We start from the raw sequence: 17,343 nt of genomic DNA, 5'->3' as shown, positions 1-17,343 counted from the left end.
CTAAATTATGCCAAAATAACGTAATAGTCAGTGTACAGTATGTACTGTACTTTAACAGTAAAATAAATAGTATTTTAATATAAATAGTGCACAAAAAAAAACAAAAAAAAAACTCTTTAGTCTAATAATTTGGCCAGCACTGTACAGCAGAACCTCGATTAACCGAGGTTTCTGTTAATCAAGCCGATAATGAAGTCGATTTTTTTTAAAAATAATGTTAAGTTTAAGAAAATGAAGAATTTTTAATTTGAAACTAAATATATTTTCTGAAAATTTGTGTTCTATTTAATGCATCTTTCAATATTTAACTTGGCATTGTAAAAAAATCAATTGACTTTTCAAAACTTTCTACAAGTTATTTTCCATTTTAGCTTTTTAACTAAAAAATCATTACTTTTTATATGTTATTAATATTTTATAGTGCTTTAAATTAATACATTTAAAAAATTTGTGATCTGGTTAAGTTTTTCGAAGTTTCTATTCACCGCAATTTCTGACATCCGAGGCACTATCAGTCCTAATTAGTTCAGATAATCGAAATTCTACTGTAATGTTAATAAGCAATTAGTTTCTTCAGAAGAATGATACTTTCAATATTCTACTTTGGACTGAAAGAAAATAAGAGTGTGTAAGCTACAAAACATAGTGTTGAAATATTAAGCCTTAAATGTTACAGACAACTACAAAATGTATTGATGTAAACCAGTGGTCTTCGGACAGTGTTTCATGGAACCAGAATGTTTCGTAGAACAGCTCTGGGGTCACAATGAAAATTTGAAACAAATGTGTAATATATATCACACTAGATGAAATTCTACACATTATATTTATATTTGCTAATAATTTCATAAACTGCATTTTAAAAAAACTGTAAGAGTTAAGTGACACAAATTACTTTGTAATTAAATTTGACTATACTAAAGAAAATATTACTTCTAAATGTTCCTCAGGAACAACTACTTCACCACAAGTTGTAACATTTTCACATCGTTCTTTACAATGCTGAAGGGAGACGTCTCCAGGGAAGAAGGCCTGGTTATTTGGGCATTTTCTGAAACACAAAAGAGATTCATTTCTTTTTTACTCAGCACCATAACAAAACATAGTTTAACACTATTTTTTTTTTAAGGAGGGGCATTCTTATAAACCATGATTTTATAATTTAGGACAAAATAAGTTGTAGAAAAAGAAAGAGAGATTCAAAGTTGACCTAGACCATTAGGTTTGTTAAGGTCCACAGCTTGAGAAAAATATTACGAGAAAGAACTTTGCTATGTTGTTGTAAGTTCGGAACACAATATGAAGATGCCCCTATAAAAAGTTTCCTGTGAATTCAACTGTGAACGTATCGAATTATATAACTACTTTTCAGTAAACAAGCCTCAGCAAATTGATTCCTGATTCTTTTTAATATATGATACAACAAGTTAAAAGCACATAGGGAAAATCTAATGTCAGGTCTACTGCCATTGCAAAAGTTAAAAACAAAAAAACACAGCAGGGCAGAACAAGTAAATAAAATATCAAGACCAGAGAAAGGTTTCAAAAAAAAAAAAAAAAAAGAAAATGTCTCATAAGTAGAACTGTTTAACAACATAATTACTAAAATATAACTACAAATTTTTTCACTAATGTGAAATAAGTTTCTGTCAACAAGAGAGAAAAAGAACAAATAGTTAAATGCAATAAATACTACATTAAGCAAAAAGGTATACACTTTTTTTCATCTAAGGATCCTTTGACCAAGACTTGCATTACAGTTGTTAACAGTACAGTAATAGTTGTACGGTTATAAACATGTTTGATTTAAGATAAATAAATACCTTTGTGCCGAACAGTAAAGTAAGAAAAATAACGTTAAAAAAAGCACAAATTTGCCAATTACAGCAGACACATGTTTTGGCGTTACAGGGAACGCCTTTTTCAATGCAAAAAGTAATGAGCTTTAAGCTCATTACAAATTACTGTAATTGGCAAATTTGAGCTTTTTTTAACGTTGTTTTTCTTACTTTAATGTTTGATTTAGTCAATTCAAACTAAAGAAAGCAAATATCAATTGTCAGGATAATTAAAAAAAAAAAAAAAAACTACTGAATGGCTAACATACAAACATTTAGAAAGATGAGATGCTCATAGTAAAAAGTTATTTTTACAAAACACATCTTTTGTGCTTAAAAAGATCACATAATGAGTTTCCACAACAAATTATTGTACATAATAAAAAGCTGAACTAAGTTTTGCATGCATTTTTTTTCTTTTATTCTTCAAGTTTATTTTTAAAATGATTCCTTAAAACTAACTTGAGTTTTTTCTTTGAAAAAAAAATCATTTTTATTACATCAAGATAGAAAAACATGATTGACTAATTAACAACCAAAAATTACATTGATTGAATTAATAATACTAATTGTAGTTTTTACTCTTCAATTCACATTTTATGCTTGTGAAATGGGTGAAATTTGTGTACTTCTTATGCTCATAAAGCTTGTATATCATTTACATTAAGTGTCAAAGGTGTTTCTGTGGGAACACCATAACTTCCTTAATACTTCATCAAACTTCAAAAGTAAGTTATTATCTTAAAGATTTTCTCCCTGCTTTTAGCAAAAAATTAATAAACAATTCACATTTTGTCTATTTTAATAAAATTTACACTTAGAAAAACAGATGAATTTGTTCCATTAAATTTTTAATTTAAGCTCGCTTTGTTAAAAAGAAGAACTGGATGTCTCAGTCCATAGAATGATAGGCTTTCATCCTAATGGTCCAGGGCTCGACTCCCTGTCTGAGTGGTCTGCTTTTGTAGCATTTAAAAAAAAAAAAGCATTTTGCGTATCACACTTCAGGCATTAAAATTAATGCAGCAGGTATGCCTTTTGCTTTTTTAAATCGAGCACTTTGTGCTCGATTGAAGCATTCTCTCAGCATGCATTTTTATGTTATTATCTCAATTAGTTTGTGAGTTATTTAGTCTGATAATTTTCAATCCAGCAAATATGCTAATTTTTACACATGGTTTACATATATGCTAATCTTTACATATGTTTTTACATAGTATTTTTACAGCAGAGCTACAAATTTCAAGTGTGAATGCTATGTAAAAGTCAGCTAGTATTTATATAATGTGTCTAAAAACTGTATAAAACTATACAACCACACAAATTATTGAATATATTTGTGAATATGAAAAAAAAATCCAATTCACTCATAACCAAAGCCTAGCATTAAAACAGTATAAAATTAGCCCAAGTCACTAGCGCAGCCTAAATTTACCTTCTGAGAGGGGAGGGGGGGGGGGGTAAAATGGTCCTTACATGTGTATAAACCACAGCACCAAGATGGCCAAATATGTTAAAACCAATGCCACTGGGGGGGGGGGGGGGTAATCCCCAAAACCACCTTTTTTTGTTGTGCCGTTGGCACGTGTCAAGCATGAGTATAAAAATTATGATCACTGATTACATTTTCATTGCTTAAAAAAAAAAAAAAACATCACATTTAATGTTCCTGTATGATTGTTCAAGTTTTTCAAAAAAAAAAAATTTAATGCATTGCAAAACGCAGTTGATGTCAAAAGAATTAATATGTTACTGATAAATTTAAAACATACTGGTATATTCCGTGCAGTTTTGGCTGAAAATACTCTAGACTTTACAGTTGAAAATTATTAAAACAATTAAATTAGATGCACAACACAAAGGATAAATATTTCATTACTATAACAAGACATTGCGAAAAGGCAACAAAGAAATAACCTTGCAAACCTCCTCAGCATACTCGAGGAATAACCCCGGAACCCGAGGAGGATGGAGAGAGAAAGAGAAGACAGACAGGGGAACATAGGCGAGCTTCAGAGAAAGTGAAGGTGCCATTGGGCCTGTGAGGTGATGGCTGGTGCTGACGACAGCGGTAAGCTTTTCTGGACGATTCGTTTACACTTCTAATCTGCAACTCTTTTGTACAACTTTAATTAAAGTTTGTAAAAGATTTTAGTTCACTTCCCATCATTAGTTTAAATCTAATATTCCAACCATTTGTTGCAGTGGTTCAATTACCTATATTTAGTGTTGCATGTCATATAATGTAACACAAACAAGCACAGAAGCATGAAATAAACCAATACATAAATCAGCTTTTGTACACATAAAAGAGGAGACTAAACAAGAAGAAATACTCTATCAATTCATCACTAGAAAATATTAAATGGCTCAAACAGGTATTCACCTAAAATAAAGTAAAACAGTACTCTAAACAAACACAATTCTCCCCCCCCCCCCCCCTTTTTCCTCCCACAATCACTTAAAAAAAAGATAGAAATAAATATAATCACCTATTAAGTCGAATGGGCACAGCCATGGGTCTAACAAGAAGTGTGTTCTGCCAGTAATCCAAAGCTTGGGGAAGGATAGTTAGCTAAAAATAAAAGAGATGCTCAGCAATTCTGTAGTTTAAAAAATTCACAATACGCAAAGAACAAATACTTCTAGACATAATTCAAGATTTTTACCATAGATAGATAAATGTTTTAAGAAGAAAAAAATAAACAAATAAGAAGAAAATGGTGCCTAACAAAAACATGCATGTAATCAAAAACTTAATAAATTTTCAGTAACAAAAATGCAAAATTTAAGATTTTTCTGAAATAAGTAAGTCTTGTTTCCGTGACTACTAACTGCAAAGAAAAGTTCTCAGGAAGTGTCCCCCCCCCCAACAAGTATATAAATAGTACATTTACATATGTATATATATATTAAAAACTATCTTGATTTATCTCCAAAGGATGATTTACAGGAAGACAGGCATGTGCCTAGAGACTCTAACTTGTATCGGATCCCCAAATTACATATGACAAATAATTACTTGGTATAAATATCTTTATAATACATAATTTTCATCATGCTCATCAACGACTCTATAAATTAAATTTTATTTACATTTACAATGAAGAACCATTTATACGTTTTTGATGAGACTGCAAGAAAAAAGTGTATAAGTGAAAAAATGTATAATAAGTACGTAAAATACAAACGAAAAAACGCAAAATACCCCAAATGTGACAAACAGCTACAGGCTCCGGGCCCAGCTAGGCTGGTCCTAGTCAGTTTATTTGTCCCCAATGAAGATCAATCACCCTCTTAAAGCTATCCACCCCCTTGCTCATTACTGCTTCTTCCCGTAAGCTATTCCAAGTGCCCACGACCCTACTTAAGTAGTAATTTTCCTAATTTTCAGGTTTGTCTGAGATTTTTACAGCTTAAAACAATGGCCCCTTGTCCTGCTTTCTGTGAAAAAATTCACCCATTAACATCTCTCATTTTGATAAATTTAAAAACTGAATCATGATAGATCTATGCTTCATGCATATTTGGCTATGCAGGCTGAGCACAAAGAGTCCCTATAGATTATCTGGATTCTTTGGAACCACTAAAAGATGATTGGAAGAAATGCTTTGTTGATAAATAATATCTAAATAGAAATTTGAACTCAGGCACTTTCCAGTCTACCTGTTATACAGGAGCATATATAGGAGTTTTTTCCAAGAGGGTTCCAAGTGAAATGTTATGAGAACTTTCAGAATTTGTTTGAAAATAATGAAATCCTTATACACACAATGAGTAGTTTTAAATTTATTTCCAGAGGGTCACAATCCCCTTAGGCTCCCCCCCCTTAAATATCCCCTTGCTGTTATGTCACACTTAATATGACTCACATATCCTACTTAATCATAAAAATTAACATACAAGCATTGTACATAAAACATTAAATTTAAAACCCACGTCAGATGAATTCACTTCAAACAGCCATGATGTGGGTGATAAAAAACCATTTAACACACGTTTTACAGAATGTTATGCGAGGGAGCTAAAATAGATTTTTATGCTTAAATGCCTTTAACTATTGGTAGCAATGAAACAGTTTGTGGACATAGCATTTCATTCCAAATTTTAAAATTTAACAAACCCATTGTTTGGTCTGAAACATGTTGGATTATTTTAGAGTGTAAATGTGATGATTTATGTACAACAATTTCAACTATCTTTCAGAGCAGGAAAACAAGATTTATAAGAACATATAGACAGATCCAAAACTTCAACTTAAGGCTATCGTATATTGAATCCGCAATATGTAACGTATAATAACTGTATAAACTCCTTACAGTTACAAGGTTTGCAGAAATTACATTTGCAATGACAATATTTTCAGACAGGCAGTGCAATAGTAGAAAAATATGGAAAACCTTACTTTCCAATAACTTTTTAATTTCTACAAAATTCAGAGAAAGTCACTGAATCTTGAAATGCTAATAAAATAATATAAACTAGTAAGAATAAACTAGCTGGCTCCATATGATCAAGCTGCTTGTGGCAGTTAGATAGCCTACAACAGTGATGACATCAGCAACCCCCTACATACTGATAACATCCTCAATTTAGCGACATTTTTGCCACCAGAATTCACCAAATTTGGCAGCATTTCATCATCATGGTCACATGATACTCAACAGCCTATCAGAAGCGATCTTCAGCTGCACATGCATACATAGATACAAATAGATTTTAATAGTATAGATATTTTTTTAAACTTACATTAATAACTTCAAATTTCTCAACAGGGAGTCTGAAAAGAAACAAAACAGCTTTTTTAGTTAAAAGCATTACAAATGCATTAGTAATTAATAAATATTAGTAATTAATAAATATGACGTTCAAAGAAGCAAATATGATTTTGAAGGAAAAGAAAAAATCAGTTGTACACCAATGGCAAAAGAGATTATTTAAAACAAGCTGATGTGTGCATCACATGACTTCCTCTTACTCCAGTTTAATGTCATTTTCTCATTATTGGCAGTTTTAATGAGATTCAATAGTTTACTCTCTAAATATCCCCAACAGTAGCTAAATTGAAACCAGATTTAAAAAAAAAAAAAAAAATCGCCAAATTTGTAGCCAAGTTGGCGACCAAAAGACTGACGATATATCGCCTAGCGTCCGCCAAATTATAACACCACTTGAACTTACATCGAAATTAACAATGATTCCCCCCCCCCCACAAAGGGCAAAAGACCCCCTTTGGAGCATCTGAATGCAACCAAAAAGGGAGGTGCACAACTAGACCTTACTAGGAGCCTAAGTACCAAATTTCAACTTTCTAGGACATTCCTTTCTTGAGTTATGCGACACACATACGCACATACAGACGTCACGAGAAAACTCATTGTAATTAACTCGAGGATCGTCAAAATGAATATTTTGGGTTTCTGTACGTTGCTAGGCATAAATCCATGTGTGGTCGGGTTGAAAAATAAACTCAACATTCATTCGGGGGTGAACAAAATGGAAATTAAGGCCGATTTTTGAGTGAAAATTTTTTCGCGAATACAATACTTTCTATTTTGTAAAAGGAAGTAAAAAGGATACTAAATTTGAATAACAATTTATATACACACAAAAATGAAGGAAAACAGTAAGCAAAATGAAGAGATTATTTAAAAAAACTTTAAGTTATTTTAAACAGGAAAGTGATTCATCAAAAGATCAAGTATTCCTAAAATAGAACATCAAACTGCAGTTGATCTCTTAAAACCTAATCAAAGTTTTGTGATAAGCTCATCAAAGTCATTTTAACCATAGGTTAAATAAAAGAAAGATATTTCATTTTTACACAAAATCAACAGCACTTAACATTTTATTTGCCGTGAAAACGGCACAATTTCCTCCTACTTTTGGGGAAGAAGGCAATAAGGTGATTTTTTTCCTCTAAAATTTCTACAGAACCTTGAAAATTGCACTTTCAAACTCAGGTATGGTCCTGGGAATGCAATATGGCTACAATGCAATATTTTATTGTTAATAATACAAAATAAAAGCAACATTTAACAAAACTCGTAATAATAAAAACAAACCCTTTCCAAAAATCACGATCGCAGAAATAAAACCTATTTGTAAAAAACTACAAAAATCGCTCATTTTTGATAGCAAGAATTTTCATTATATTTTATTTTCCTTCGTTTTAAAACGTTTAAATTCAAAACCGGTGGTAAAATGTTAAAGAGTTTTTTTTTTCCTGACAACAGAGGCTCGACTTAAACGCAAATTTTCGAATTTTTTTTCCCAGTATTCTCTAAGGGGTTTCCACTTATAGCAATATCGACTTTGTATGGTACAGCCTAAGGCATTACATTAAAGGGTGGGAGAGGTAGAGAAAAGTACATACGTTAAATATTACTGTAACATTCTAGAATTATTTGTTATTATCTGACCAATAACCAAAGACTACTTAATTAGAGTAAAAGATAGTTGATCAAGTGGAAATCACAGTTCATTTTTTTAAAAAAATGAATATAATTAGACTACCAAGAACTGAAATGTCAAATTTCATTGATATTAGATCAGAACAATTGCATCAACTAACAAAATCGAAATCGCAAAAACGAACCCTTTACAAAAAAAAAAAAAAAATTAAGGTCGCAAAAATAAAACATTTCATGACAGAGTGAAAATTGCAGATTTTTGGCTGTAAACGCATTTGTTACATTTCATTTCTTTTTTTTTTTTTTTTTAACGTTTGCTTTCACAAAGCGCGGCAAAACCTTCATCCTAAATTTTTCCCCCATTGAAAATAGGAGGTTAAACTATCGAGTAGGTCTTCCATTTGATCCCGATGAAGGGGGGATTATAGGTACGCAAGTATACATGGCATTCAACTATGATGAAAATGTTATGTACATTTTCAGATTCCCCCCCCCCTCCCATTTTTAGCTCTTTCCCTCAGCTTTATTTCAGAAAACAATAAAATGAGCAAAAGTAACTCATCTTTTTCTTGTCTTGTAACCATACAAGTTTCCCATATGAAGAGTTGTAAACATACCTGTGGACGCTCTTATCATAAAAAACTTTGATCCTTAGCGGCTGGGAGATGCTTCTTTTGCGAACAACATGTGGTGGTTCCAAATGGACGTGCTGAACCTAAAAGCAAGAGAGACCTGAGTCAATACATAGCTTGACTATTACGGATGAATACTTAAATCATTTGGAAAAATTTTAACAAAATCTTAAACCACACATCTTAAATATTATAGTATTTCATTTGATGAGGTGCTGTAAAAATTTTAAAAATTTTTTAACAAAGTAAACGTATCAACTGTTTGCTTAACTTTTTTTGCGAGGGGGGGGGGGTCCTTTTTTGTGTGAGTGAAGAATTGAACTATTTCTTATGAAAAAAATATCATCCAGTGAAATCTATGAAATTTTTGTGAAAAATATGTCAGGCAGGCCCGGATTATCCAATAGGCCATTCTAGGCCCTAGCCTAGGGGCGCACGTGGCGGGAAAAAAAATAATCAAACAGCTTGCTAAAAACAAAAATGTGGCCTGCTATTATGGAGAAGCAAAGTTCAACTAGAATAGATTGCAACCAGCCCTTTAGGAAGAAAAAAAAAGCGATTGGAAGAGAGGGGAGGGGGTGTAATGCTTAAGTTGAGGTACTTTTCCGGTCAAAGCAGATAATTTTCAATATTTTTGATTTGAACAATAATTTCATCAAAATATAGCTTTGCCCAAGGGTAGACTGGGTCCTTGCAAAGAGCTCACAAGTTCGAGGGTGCAAAGAAAAAGAAAAAAATAGTTGCACAGGTTCGAGGGTGCGAAAAAACACACGAAATCGTAGGCGTTCTAGGGCAAAACAAAAAAGAAAAAAAATCCCATGAAGTTGCACTGACTCGAGGGGGCGAAAAAAAAAGTCGCATAGGTTTGATGGCGCCAAAAGAAAAGGGGGGGGGGGACACCGGAGTCACACAGGTTCGAGGGCTTCAAAAAAAACGAAGACGCTCAGGTTCAAGGGCGCAATGGGTCGCAGGCTGACAGGAGGCTAGTTCAACCCTGGCTTTGGCCAAAATGAAAAAAATTATTAGAGGCAAGTCACGCACAGGAAAATTCGTAAAAAACATCATGATTCAGAAAATGTTGAGTTATAAAACTTGTAACTGAAACTTTTTTTCTTGATTCTTTAAATTACGTCAGTAAGTATGGGTTTTGCAATTAATAATTTATTAATTAATATATATTTACTGAAAATCCTCAGGGGTGCCCTAAGTTAAATTTTTTTTGAAGGAGGGGGAAATAGTCAATTTATCAAATAAAAATCAAATCTTACCGAATGACAAAATACGAGCATACACATCATGTACCAACATCTAACGAAAAGTGAAATTAGATATCCTTATATGTATAAAAAATAAGGATACCTAATTTCACTTTATTTATATTTAAAAAAAATATATATATATATTACGGACAAAGCAAAATAGGAGGAGGGAGGCATTTTCTGAGCCTAACCCCATCTTTTTATGTTACAAAAGGTAGCCTAACAAATTAAATAAAATGTCAATTTCAAAAATTTTCGGAGTGAAACTCAATGGACCAAGTTCCTTCTCACAATGATTCAATTGCGCATTTAGGACTTAAATGTCGAAAAATTTCTGAGGAGAGTCCCAAACACTATTTCTCTCCCTAACATCATGGGAGCTGGCAAACAATTTCGTTTATAGAACTTCAACTTCTAAACATTTGTGCAGGAGCATCCCCCCCCCCTTTCCAACATTTTGAAGACGGTCAAAAATTTCAAAAAAATTCCGGAGGAGAATTCCTACAAATGCATATTTAGAGTTTTCATTTCAAATTCTTTTCAGGGGAAAGACCTCTAACGCCTCACTTTCACATTATAACAGCTCGTCTAGAATATCGTTTTTAGGGCCTTAAGTTCGAACATTTTCCTAGGGAGTGACCCTGATTTCATTCCTACTCATTGAAAATTGTCTAAGATTTCAATCTTAGGTCCTTAACTTTAAAAAGTTTTCCCGAGAGCTCCCCCGATTTCAGCTCTTCTTCAACATTATTGAAATCCTTCAAAATGTTTTTTGGTAAAACTTCAATTTTAAAACACCTACTGAAGAGAGTTACCAAACCCTATTCCTTCTCGTAATGTAATCAAGATGGTTTTCAATTGCGTATTGAAGTCTTCAATATCAAAATTGTTCTGGGAAAGAACGGCTAAACCCCTTCCTTTTCCCGGCAGTCATAAAAGATGTACCACAATTTTTTGGTCTTCAATTTCGAAAATTTTCCTCGCTAGAGTCACTAATCACCCCCACATCAAAAAAGGAAAAAAAGATCGTTAAAAATTGCGCTTTCGAGCCTCAATTTCCAAAAAATCTAGGAGAGTTGTTCCGACTCCCACAGTTACTCAGCATCATTGGTAAAGATCGTCGAAAATTTCGTTTTTAATTTTGACGAGGGGGGGGGGAGGGGATTGAGCGTCCCTGAACACATCCCTTTCTATCATCATCAAAGAAAACATACAATTAGGTATGTAGGACTTCAGTTTCGAAAACTTTCCAGGGCGAAATCCGAATGCCATTACTTGCCGTTAAATCGCATTAGATGGCTTAAAATTACATTTCTAACGTTTCAGTTACAAAAAATTCCCGGGGGAGCACCCCCGAAGTCCCCTTTTTTGAACGTCATCGAAGGAAAAGAAAGAAACCCGTTTCTCATTTTGTCAACCAGAGGAGAGCGCGGAATCTTCACTTGTTACTGGACGCCACTCTGCCTCTGGGAATGGTTTGTGGGGGGGGGGAATCCAATTTCGACAGAGATCAATTATGTGGGGTGGGGCGTCACTTCCAAGTTTGGCCTGGGGCATAAATCAGGGTTAATCCGGCCCTGATGTCAGGCCATTTACTATAAAAACATTGAATTCTGATGTCACAAAAAAATTCAAGACAAAATGGAACTGAAGAACGGGAAAATAAAGTAATAATGAAAATAAAAAGATTCCTTTAGTGTAATGAAAAAACAACACCGTTCAAAGGGACCCTAAACAATTTATTCCAGGTTGCTCTTTTCAGTTAAGGGAACCGGGACGTTTTATACGTTCAAAAAATTGATTTTTCAATTTTAGTTGCATAAAATACGGCACACTTCCCCAATTCCAAAAATGTATGTACTGTGTGGGTATCAAATTCCGAAAGCTAATTAATTTACTATTTCAAATGAAAACAAAAAAGCCACGCCCCTTTTTAAGGGATGGTATCTGAATTGAATGTTGACACAAACTAATGTTTTCTTTCATCAAATATTTCATGATCCAGTTACTTTTACTCTTTTTTTTCTATTATCATAACGTGAACTTAGAAAATGCCTCGGCGCAAGCAGTTTGGGAAGTGTATCGCATGCTTACCAGCATTGTCAAGGTCAACACGTTTTCCCTTTTTTCAGAAAACACATTTTTTTTAACTTTAGGTACGCTTACATAAAATTCATATCAATGTATGATTATGAAACTTAGTATTATATACAAGCATTTTGCACGTGTTAAACATATTTTTACTTTTGTTTAGGTACTATTGTACTTTTAAGAGGCTAATTTTAGCGAAAAATATAGTACTTTTTCGGGATTTTAAAAAATACTATATTTTAACATTTTTTGTTGTTTTTTAATTTGAAGGTAACTGAAAACTAATAGGCTCACTGTAATTTGTGACCTTTTGCCTGTATAGTATTGAAGTTTAGAGTGATTTAATTCAGAATTGTATTTGCTAAGCGTACCTATTTGCAGTCATAAATTTTCAAATTATCGTGCAACTATATATTTTCTATTTACAATTCAAAAATATTTTCTTTAAGGAAAAAAAGATATTTTTACTGGTTTATGATGAGAAGATTACATTCTTTCTATAGAAAATAGTTTTTAAGTCACACTTGATTTTAAAACGAATAAACACCCTGTGATTTGCAACTAAAAATTTGACTCTTTTCGTTGCCGAGAACGTCCCGATTCCCTTAAGGAACTTGTGTCAGGTGGAGGGAAATTGGGGGTCATGGAGTAAAGAAAGTCTATTTTGAAATTGAAAATCACTTAATTTTCTCTTTCCTAATTAAGATATTTTGTTAGTTGATTTTTTAGACATACACTGAGATTATAGCAAATATTTTTATTTTAGTTTTCGAAAACTGCATGCAAGTTAAACGTTTACAAACTGTTTATTTATGCTCATTGCATGCGGTATGTAAAAGTAAGCTGCTGATGAACTTTCCTTTAAAATCAATATTCATTGATGAAAGCTTTAAGTTTTAGTATAGGCAGTGGCGTCACTAGGGGGGCCAAGGGAGGCGGTCTGCCCCGGGTGTCAACCGTTCGGGGGGTGATACCCAAAGTGGAGTTGCAAGTTTTGGAAAATATGAAGCTTTTAGCTTCACATTTTCCAAAACTTCACTTACCTTTTAAGACTACAAATTCAAAAATTTTCCCATGAGTGAAACCCCTGCTCCCCCCCCCCCTTTTCTACTCCATATCATGAAGTGAATACTATACTCAGGATTAGGTTCATATATAGTCAACACTTAGACCTAGTACTGACTTCCTCTTAAACCAAAAAAAAAAAAAAAAACATTATCTTTCCCTGTTCTTGAGATATGTTTGAAATAATTAAGGGATCATCAGTTTCCTTAACCCTCTTTTGACCTCATGGCGGCCTGCACACATGCATCTAGCGCAAGAATTATCATTGTTTCTGAAAATTGTATAACATTCAGGTTTAGATGTTTTTTTTTTTTTTTTTTTTTTTTTTTTTTTTTTTCAGGGTGGCGACAGGAACTGTGAAAAAAAGTTCCCTGACTTTTCCCTGATTTAGTTCATCAAATTTCCCTGATTTACGTTACCAATGATAATGGTTTTCTTTCTTTGCTCAACTTGAAATTCATTGTATGTTTGTATAAAAAGCAGTATTTTAAACGTTTTAAGCTGTGTAAAGCTGTTGAACTAAAGACATATTTTAAAAAGATGCTACTTTTTTAATAAACTAGTTAAAAAAAATATATCAAGTCAATATTTTTGGGGAAAAAAACCTACAAAACAGTATATTCAATTTTTCTACATGGAAAGATTACAGAAAATTAAAAAAAAAAATACTTTACTTCAAGAAACCACTTAGCACAAGATTTTTAAGAAACTATTAAAATTACTCTTAAAAACATATGTGTATTTATGATAGAACTAAAAAGTAATTGAAATTATTTTGAACTAAGTTTTCAAACAGTATAATAATTGTTGCAAGAATAACAAGTAATAGTGAAAGAATCGAAGTAATGTAGTTATTTTTATATAACTAATTGACAATATTTATGCAAAACAGATGAAACCATTTGACATTTATTCATAGGGAGCTTTTCTCTAATCAAGAACATAGGTTTTAATGAATGAATACTAAGGTGCGTCTTATAATGCACTTTTTGAAAAAATTTTGAATTTCTTACGGGGCATCCCTTTAATTGCTTCCTTTTGATGAAAAAACACTCACTTAAAAGTTTCATAGAATTTGAACAAAATTTAGGGGTTGCTACCAGCGATTAAAATTACATTCATTGTGAAAAAATAGAGTAAAAGAATATTCCCAATTTTCTATTGCAATATTTGACATCAACATGAATTTGGGTTGGTTAAGGTAGAAACATAACCCAAATACTTATTTCCTATGCATACAAAAAAATAATAAGCACTTCATGGTTGCTATGCTGTGTAACAATGTCAAACAAAAATCATGCAAAAGTTCCACTACGCCATTTATATCATTGGTTTACAATTTCACTCTTTTACATTCACCAATATTGTAATTTTTTCCCCTTTGTTTCTAGTAATGTGAAATATACAAGCCTTTTTCTGATTGCTACTCATCATCCAAACTATTTGATAATATCTCTTCAAAAAAACTTGATGAAAAGACCTTAATGGTGAAAAATCTGAATGTTAGTAATGAAATCCTCTATTTTTTTTTCCTTTGGTTTTAGTTTTACAACATCTGATGTTCAGCGTTTCATTGGAGGAGTTGTTCTTTTAAGTCTCTTTAAGAAAGAGACCAATTTGGAGTTTGTCTCTTCAGAAATGACACGTAGATGTCAAATAAAATTTTTTGAAGCAAGTTTCTTTCTTGTAAGTGAAAATGCTTTTCAACAACAAAAGATCAAATCTAGATAAACTTTATTGCATATTCTTGTTCTTCAGAATCAGTCAAAGTACATTCAGTTACAATAGAGGCAAAATAATAATAATAATACTTTCACTACAGTTGATTCAGATTCTTCATGATTTTCTTTCTTTCAAAATTTCTTCTTTTCACGCAAGTTCTGTTGCTATTTTAAAAGACATTAATTTGTTACTAATTTCGCCTTGTCCTCCTAGTTTTCTTTCAGTTAGAAGTAATTTCTAGCCTGGAAACGAAATCTTGCGTAAAGTATCGTCAGCAAGAGCAAGGTCAAGCAAATAATCTAATGATGGATTCCAATAATGTTGTTTTTGATTATTGAAATAGAACTCTTTTAATTTTCTTTTTTCATTCCTAACTGAAAACTTGTGTTTTTTTTGAGATGCTAACGAACAGTTAGTAAAGAGGTTGAGAGTTGATTGCAGCTACAGTTAATTAACATGATTTAATAAAATATGAAATAATTTCAAAGTCAGTAACAATCTAATTTATTACTAATTAAAATTAATGACAGAAAGATAACAAATAAATATTATAATAAAAGATGCAAAAAGAAAATAGATTTCAAATTTTGCAACAATGGTAGCAACCTCTAAATTTTATTCAATTTTTATTTTTATGATATATACATTTTTTTTCATCCAAAGGAACAAAATGAGAGGGTGCCTCATGAAAAAATAACATCTTCAAAAATAAAACGCACCCTAATGAATACAGTATTTTAATTTAACAATAAAAAAAATAAAGATATTTACTTAAGTACACAAGTTAACTCTACTTCAAATGATTTCAGTATGTAACGAAAAAAAATCTTAGATTGCTTTTTGTAAGAAACAACTTTGAAATGCAAGAAAAAAAAAGAAAAAAAACTATTAGTTAATTTTAAAATACATAAAAGAAGAATACAACTTGGTTATAAAATTAAAGAATCACTTAAGTCTGAAGAAAAGAAAACCTTTATAATCTGCGGTGACAACAAATAGTAAAACGGCAAAAAACAAAGTTTTTTTATTGAAAGTTCAATTTTAGCAATTTATTTAAAAAAGAGAAGAAATAATAACTTTTAAGCTTTTATAGTATTGATTCAAACACCAAAGATTTCTTCTTGAAATCGTGATTACAGTTCGCTAATTACTTCGAGACAATAGAGTAAAGGCAAAGGAGCTAAGGCATTAATGAAGGCTTCCTCTTTGCCTGTATGGTTGTTTTTTTACGTAGCATTGAAAGCGTAAAAGGAAATTTCAAGCTAGGTAAAATAAATAACTTAACAGACACAGAAGCAATCATAGGAAGTTCATCCTGTGGTTAATAAGTAAGATTCAATACTTTGATATTGAGGAAAAAAGATGCACAAATATGCGGCAGTGTATAATCGCACCTCATTAATTTTATTTATTTATTTTTTTTTTTGAACAGATAATTGGCGGAAAATGCGTAGGGAATTTTAATTTTGTAAAGCAAAATATATATATATATATATATATATATATATATATATATATATATATATATATATATATATTTTCATAAAATCAATTTTCCCTGATTTTTTGTTATTTTTTCAAAATTCCCTGATATTTCCCTGATTAATAAAGTTCCCTGATCTGTCGCCACCCTGTTTTTGCGTTTGTAGGGGGTGTTGAATCTCCCTTTTAGTTTCTTTTGGCGGGAAAATATCTCGCCGTTTTTACAGCAAACCTAAGTTTAAGTTTAAATTGAAAGATTGCTTTAGGTTTTGTGGATTTCGATTGATGTGGATTTTGAAGGGAGCCGCTGGCCCTTGAAATACCAGCATGAACCATTCCTATGGTTAATTTTATTTTGTTTATGTTAATAAAAGTTAGTTTTGTTTTAGTTGATGGTTGTAATGTGGTTACTTGTGTAACATTTTGACCAAATGAACAAATTTACGAACAATATTTAAAACCTCCAAAATTGGAACTGCTGAGTTCTTTCATCTGGCGTCCGCGACAGGATATGATATTGTGATCAGCTGAATCTGAAAAGTCTTGAAATTTACACAGGTAAGCTCAGTTTATTATTATACCTGTTGTAAATATTACATTGAATGAAAATGACAAGTACATTAGAAATCCTAAAGAAGAAACGCGGAGGTTTAAGAACACAGACTTCAAATCTGTATAACAAAATAGATACAACACTAGAAAGTGAGGAAATCGCAGCAGAGCAGAAAATTGATCTTTTAAGTATTTATAAAGACCAATTAAATGAAAAGTACGACTGCTTGAAAAAATTAAATTCGGATATCCAAGATCTGACTGCCGAGTCAGAATTTGAAAATGAAAT

The 17,343-nt window shown here is 31.9% G+C and overlaps 1 protein-coding gene across 1 annotated transcript in view; it reads right to left on the bottom strand.

Annotated features, from left to right (window-relative positions):
* LOC129228479 (leishmanolysin-like peptidase) overlaps positions 1 to 16,957 on the bottom strand; it is a gene marked incomplete at its 5' end in the record, with an annotated part of 48,056 nt that extends 31,099 nt beyond the window's left edge. The window contains 5 exons of the mRNA XM_054863159.1: positions 934 to 1,051; positions 4,331 to 4,413; positions 6,588 to 6,618; positions 8,869 to 8,966; positions 16,931 to 16,957. Of these exons, the coding sequence (XP_054719134.1) occupies positions 934 to 1,051; positions 4,331 to 4,413; positions 6,588 to 6,618; positions 8,869 to 8,966; positions 16,931 to 16,957 (357 nt within the window). The remainder of the gene's footprint in view (positions 1 to 933; positions 1,052 to 4,330; positions 4,414 to 6,587; positions 6,619 to 8,868; positions 8,967 to 16,930) is intronic.
* Positions 16,958 to 17,343: the final 386 nt, after the last annotated feature.

The sequence above is a fragment of the Uloborus diversus genome, chromosome 8 (assembly GCF_026930045.1).
Source record: "Uloborus diversus isolate 005 chromosome 8, Udiv.v.3.1, whole genome shotgun sequence".
Lineage (NCBI taxonomy): Eukaryota > Metazoa > Arthropoda > Arachnida > Araneae > Uloboridae > Uloborus > Uloborus diversus.
This window is presented reverse-complemented; position numbering and strand designations above follow the sequence as displayed.